Genomic DNA, 6,416 nt, shown 5'->3' on the forward strand with positions numbered 1-6,416 from the left:
TTGCAAAGTCCACCCCAAAAATTTACCAGATTCTTTTCCGTCGCTATCATTCATTGCCTATTGGTTAACCCTTTTTCGCTGCAGGAACGGTCCAATACCAGTGTAATGCTTATTTCAAGATAACTGATCAATTAATTCTGGAATAATTAATTTGATGGTGGTCTAATAACTATTGACAATTTATTTTATAAAATTCTCTTCCTGTATTTTATTTCTCATTTAACATATTTATTATTCTTCCAAATAACCAGTAGAAATTCCGATTATGGATACAGAGCAGCATAAACGCGTGGAAAATATGATTTCGTAGTCGAATTTCGTAGTTGAAAATTTGAAAAAGAATTAAATATGATTTCGTAGTTGAAAATTTGGTCATGCATGCCTGCATGTGATAATTTGTTATATGTTTGTGCAACCACTAAAACTCCGTAACGGAGTTCGGTTCAGCGTGGCATTGCCTTTATTTCGAATGGGCGTTCGAAACATCTGTAGGGTTGATAGCAACGTACATTGGGTTCGAACTGCCTTTGTCATCTTGTGCCAGGTTTTAAGACAGAAGCCCCGGTATATACATTTTACAGAGAATTTACACAAGCATACCCAATAATTGTAGAATGAAATTTGCGCAGCGCCGAAAGCAGATAGAAGCCCAATTAAGAAGATATATACATTTGCAACTTGAAGCGCTCTCCCTACTTTTTTCCGTCCACACGGACCTCAGCTTGCGATGCAATGGGTGCACGGGGTTGTTTCTTTGCGGGCTTGTCGGTACCAGTAGTTGGAAAAACCCATGGGCTGACCCGGCTGAATATTCTTGCGAATGCGGTATCCGTCTCATCGGTTTCATCTTGCGGTTTGGCTGCAGATCCAGTACCATCCATAGAGCTGGGCGTGACCGAGCTGTTCTCCACTTTGCTGCCGTTAGACACCGTCACGAGCATTAACATCGTCGTCAACGGAAGTAAAAAATAGCTTACAGCTTGATGAATAGCGTCGGCCATTTTCAGTGCAAAAGAAATTTAGTAAGAGAATATTTTGAAATGCCGTATTGAGAAATATACTGTACAATGTGCTAATCATCAGCGCTTTAAATAATCAAAAAAAGCTTGCGTAGCGAAATTCATAAAAGCCGTGTATGATCGGAAGACTGACACCGGATACGGGGAACACACAGTAAGGTTTAGCACCACCGCAAAACGCCACACTGTGCAAATTATGAGTGTTGCGTAGAAATTCCCAGGCCTATTGCTCTGCCAGCAGTTAGCCACACATTCACGTAAGCCGAAAAGTCGGTACCATGAGACTGTTTGAAGTGTTCGGCTGAACCGACTAGCAATAATTATTAACAGAAACATTAAGCACTACTGACTGATTTCGCTGATGTCGTTGCATTATTTGTGCATTCGAAAATCCTTAGTACTATTTTAATTCTGAGAGGCGATCATACCAAGCGATTGTGAGAAGCAGGCAAACTTTGACTACCCGATATGTAGTCAAAATATCACAGACTAAAGCTAAAGTAAACTGCATAAATTGTTTTAAGTAACACCGCGCTGCCGACTCTGTGTGGCTGACCGCTTTGCACAAGCATGGCCCAAGGGCGAAAAAGCTTGTATTTGAAAAACATTTGTTGCCACTGTGCGCTCGAACTAGCTTTACAACTGCCCCTGTAATTTTTTCCGGTTAAATTTAAGAAAAACTGGAAGTCAAAATTAATTTGAATTTCGCAAAAATCGTTCATTTGAAACTCCACATTGAGAAATTGTGCAAAAAAAAACACTTGAACTTGAAGAGAAACCGTATCGCGACGCTGTCTTCAATGTAATATTTTACACTTTTTCCACACCGCTGCCTTTTGATACGAAAAGGCTTTTTTTTGTAAAACAGGCTTGCGAAAAGAATAGCAAGATCATTACATACAAACAATACAGAATTCTGTTCAGCCACCACATACGATAACGAATGTTCAAAAGGTCGAGAACGTCTTTCCTCTAATTTGTAGCAAGCCATTCTCTGTCCAAAAAGAACTCAGTAAAGGCTGAAATATAATGTGGAAGGAAAGAAAGTGGACAGTTCCATGCGTGCGGCTATTCAGGTTTAATACAGTTTGGTCAATTTCGACAGTTGGGCCAACTTTTCCTTCTTCTGCGTTGTTTTGACTAGGAAAAATTTTGAGTTGAAAAGTGCCCAACCTACCAGCTGAGAAGGTGGCCTGTACTTAGCATCCCAAAGGACGGTTTGCAAGCTGAATTCCGTCAGAATCAGACAACTTCACATTTGATGCTGTAATATAATTAACAATTTCAATACAGTTTCATCACGATAGAATCCCGTGATTACAAACAACAGGGAATTCTGGACCTGTTTGATTCAATAATACACGCTTATTGGAAGTAATCTGGATGATTCCTTTAAGTTTAAGCAAAGATGTCAATGGAATGTGTATGCCACTGGCCCACTCCGTTCGGCCATGCCGGGTGCAGCGGTGCTTACCACCAGTCAGAGTAATCGCTTTGTACACATTTGTAAATAATTATGTAGTTTTTAATAGTTTCATCACGGTAGCAAATAGCCCCTAAACCTGTTGTGTTTTACATGCACAGCATAGAAATTTAAACCTGGCCGATCACAACACACGCCACTGCCAAACTCCGTTACACAAGGGCCAAGGCATATGATACAACGCAGCTCAGAGTTGCATTATTAGACCCATGCACTGTCAGTTGGCAACTCCACCGACATTCCGAGACGTGCACTCGTAACCTGAACTCCAGGTGGTCAATTCGCGCTCGATGCAGTCCAAGTTGCTAAACCTAACGGCCAAACGCTTGAGCTAGACTGAGTGTTACTGCATCACCCGTTTCTAAGACAAAAACTAAACCCAACGTCACAACAATGATTTTGGCAAAGGTGGCAAATACACAAGCCACCATCCAAAGCTTTTTGTTTCCATTATTAAAATAGTAAATATTGATCACGCTATGATTTTTCTACAGTTGGCGCAGTTTTTGCATTTGCGAATTGCGATGGAAAGCTAGAGTAATAAGTTTGGGCCTGACAAATTAAAAATCGCCATAAAGTTAATGTATACACTGTGCGTAGATTTAATTTACGATAATGCACGATACTCGTAGATATGACGCTTTCAGAAAGCTGTTTAAACAGAAATGCCGAAATAGTTTGTTTACCTTACCCTTCCATCTGATAACATGGCTGCGGAAAACGAAGTTCCAGCATGGTACAAAAGAGATGGGCTCATAATTGTTTAGAATTAGTCATCGGCAGCATGAAGCTGAGATCACACGTTCACTTCCTGTGCCGATAAGATGCGGTACGTTCAGCTGGCTAAGCAAACAACAAGCGCAGCTGCGTTTTTGTTTTATAGCTTAAAATGCATTACTCTTACAGCATAATCTGGTTGAAGTTGCGTAATGGAGTCCAAGAAAATTTGGCTGATGATCGGCATAATTGCCATCGTTGCCGTAATCCTTGCTGTAACGCTGGGTTTGGTTTTCGGCTTGCAGACGGATGATACATCCAGTAATAATGACGTTCTGGACGACAAGATCAGTCAGGATGCAGAATTTCCTAACGGCAGTTACATTAAATCAGTTGATAACTTTGCCTCGGGTCCCGTGGAAGCGGCCCCAAAAAATTTATCTGCCGATGATTTAAGTAGTTTTGGCGTTCGCGTGGAAGACTCATCATTTGTTGCTGAGACTGGACGAAAACACTTCTTTTACATTTGGCTACCGCCCATGGATACAAGACGAAGCAAAAGGGATACCTCCGATGCCCAAGATGGTTTAGCAATTCGTTTTGGGAATGCCCAAAATCTGAATGTCGTACCAGTGGCGCTAGCCGACGTTCCCCAATCCGGAGTACGGAAGATAACCGGCGGAGTCGGTAGTGGCACGCTGTATGAAATACAGGCCCGCATGCCGGAATCGCTTTGTCAACAAGCCGGTGTCAGTTCTTGTACAACGGTTAACTGGACACCGTACAGAACAACAGGAACTTCGGCATCGGCTGGCTCAGGGAATGCGCTAGCGGTTTCCTGTGGGTCACAGTGTGATACGGATCCCAATTCGGCATGTGCCACTTCTTGTAGTACGTGCGACGCAGGCGGCACTGTCGACGGTAAGCAAAAATTACTCAAGTACCACCTTTGCATCCGTTCACTCTTAGCCCTTGTTATCAGCTAGGTACTGTACTGTATTGTAAGCACATACGCACCTACAGATAACCTACGCCGATTAACTAGTAATCTATAATTACTTCCTGCATTACCATCGTTATGACTCGCGGTGTGGTCGCATCTGTTAATAGGCGCAGATACACCGGTGACTCGCCGGTACAACGTGGGCACAACTTCCGGAAGTTTTAAATTTTATTATAAAACCTTTAATATCAAGGATCGGGTAGCTGTGATATACGAAAACCATATTATCCATGATACCGGTTGTGTCGGCGAAGAGCAAACCGTCACTGTTACATTCAGCGGTCAATCTTCGGAGGTGCGCGTCGACGTCGAACCCAACTGTGCAGGCACAACTGGTACCGCATGGAACTTCCGGTTGGCCTGTCCCGAAGCATGTGCGAACGGAGAAAGCCGCGTACGGCTGATGAACGGTGGCCGAGAAATTACCAGCGGAGGTGTGGTGTACATCAGTAAAGACGCCGAAACGCCGTCTCTTGCGGCGTACTACTGCAATAATAACCAGCGCATCGACTGGCAGCTGAAATTGGATGCCTTTTCGCACACTACTGGCAAAGTGTTCTGCACCGAAACAACGCTTACTAGTCAGAAGAATCCTTGGACAAGCATACTATCGAGTTCGGGAATACGTGGAGGGCGCGCGACACTGACATGGACCGACGCCGCCGGTGTCACTGGTTCAATCACCTTCTCCATTGCCGGCACCCAACCTCCAACTGCCGAAATCCGGAATCTCATAGTGACTGCTTCCGGAAATTTGTGGTAAGTACTAGATCAGCTTTAGCTTGAATTTTGCTGGGTTAACACTTCCGTATTCATTCTCTCAAGTGAGAGAGACAAACTAAATTTCTGTGATGTGATTCAAGGGAGTTACGCACTGCACTTTAAAATTCGATGAAATCGGTTTCCAGGTATCCTCCATATGTTGCTGAGCATGAGAGTGGTCTACGCCAGTTCGTCAGTGGACAGCCGTTAATATCATCGGATAACGGTGTCGGAATTTTCCAGCTTACCAATCCCGTGCCAACCTGCGAGCAAGTATGGAGCTGGAAGGCCAACGTACATGCTGGTGTTCAGTGGCTTAACGCGAAACAACGCGATGCAAACCAGTGGATGCAACGCCAGCGCCAGCAAGCTCTCGCTGAAATGGGCCGCAATGTGCCGGTGCCAGATCGTACAGAGGCTAACTGCCAGTTTAGCGACGGGACGACCCGTACGATCAACGATGCGGTAGCGATGAAGATGTTCAATGGGGCTAGCGGTGGTAATTATGCCGCCTGGGATAACGGTAAAGGGAAGTGGAAATTCAATCCCATGAACGACTTACCGAAACCGTTCAACTATGTTAACCGAGTTTGTCAACTCGTTCGCTAATAAAATTCTTGTTATTCCGATGAATGATAACATGTAATCCCCGTTGTTGGTCGATACCGCCATTTTACGATGCATTTCTCGACGCATTCAGCATAAAAATATTAAACATGCATGTGATTCTGTACAAACATAGTTAAACGTAAGAATTAAAGTTTAGTGGTTGAGTTAAGAATTAAAAACTCAACCAAGTATAAATGATCGAAAATTAGGTACGGGCAACAGCATTCGTGACGCGTCCAACAATTCGAGAGCAGTAAAGAAACGGGTACAGGTAGAAAAATAAATATCAGCTGAAAAGTTCTGTACATGTCTTTTTACTCCTGTGGAAACCTGTAATATCAGCACCTGTGCGGGGAAATTGCCGACCCTGGAAACAAAGCGCAATCCCTTCAGGTTTTTCTTGTCAGTCACTCGTTAAAGCCGTCGTAATATCGAAGCAAGAATACCGAGTCTGTAATGAGCAATAGGCATGTGCATGCGGGCACAGTACTGCACATGTGCGCAGAATGTTTCAGAAGAGAGATAGCACTGGGTTCTATGGCTTGAATTGTTATTTCGTTGATTACAACGTTTTTCGGAAAGATTGTAACTGTCAGGTAGGCAGTGAAATGTAGAGAATTTATTTCTCCACATTTCAGTGTAGAATTTGTCAAGTAAAACCTTATGAGAGAGTTTCAGAAATCATTAAACGAAATAGTCTTGTGCTGCGCTACTGCACGGCACTGCCAAACGAGGGTGTTCACAGACTGATCTCCCAAATGGGATTTAGACATTTTCGGTAAAACTTTCCTTGTATCGCTCATTTCAGATTTTCCTAAACAAG

The 6,416-nt window shown here is 43.4% G+C and overlaps 1 protein-coding gene and 1 long non-coding RNA gene across 3 annotated transcripts; one reads left to right on the forward strand and one right to left on the reverse strand.

Moving 5' to 3' along the window:
* Positions 1-452: 452 nt before the first annotated feature.
* Positions 453-4,149, reverse strand: LOC129596421 (uncharacterized). Of its 2 annotated transcripts, none has more exons than XR_008691425.1 (3): positions 3,407-4,149; positions 3,194-3,345; positions 453-2,813 (listed from the first exon to the last, which is right to left on the reverse strand). It is a non-coding gene; the product is annotated as an uncharacterized LOC129596421 (long non-coding RNA). The 2 variants fall into 2 exon arrangements; XR_008691426.1 differs by having other exon boundaries at positions 3,189-3,345.
* LOC129596416 (uncharacterized) lies at positions 3,279-5,617 on the forward strand. Its single transcript, XM_055493690.1, has 3 exons — positions 3,279-4,140; positions 4,330-4,981; positions 5,131-5,617. The coding sequence occupies exons 1-3, from the start codon at positions 3,432-3,434 to the stop codon at positions 5,591-5,593; spliced, it is 1,824 nt and encodes a 607-aa protein (XP_055349665.1). The 5' UTR covers positions 3,279-3,431; the 3' UTR covers positions 5,594-5,617.
* The last annotated feature ends 799 nt before the right edge of the window (positions 5,618-6,416 follow it).

This window comes from Paramacrobiotus metropolitanus, unplaced genomic scaffold, assembly GCF_019649055.1.
Source record: "Paramacrobiotus metropolitanus isolate TYO unplaced genomic scaffold, Prichtersi_v1.0 Parri_scaffold0000089, whole genome shotgun sequence".
Taxonomy (NCBI): Eukaryota; Metazoa; Tardigrada; class Eutardigrada; order Parachela; family Macrobiotidae; genus Paramacrobiotus; species Paramacrobiotus metropolitanus.

What these genes read in the sequence shown, in the direction of transcription:
- LOC129596416 (XM_055493690.1), top strand. Translation starts at nt 3,432, where the DNA reads ATGGAGTCCAAGAAAATTTGGCTGATGATCGGCATAATTGCCATCGTT. An exon ending in CGCAGGCGGCACTGTCGACG is followed by an intron (nt 4,141 to 4,329) that starts GTAAGCAAAAAT and finishes ATCTGTTAATAG; the next exon opens with GCGCAGATACACCGGTGACT. An exon ending in ACTGCTTCCGGAAATTTGTG is followed by an intron (nt 4,982 to 5,130) that starts GTAAGTACTAGA and finishes ATCGGTTTCCAG; the next exon opens with GTATCCTCCATATGTTGCTG.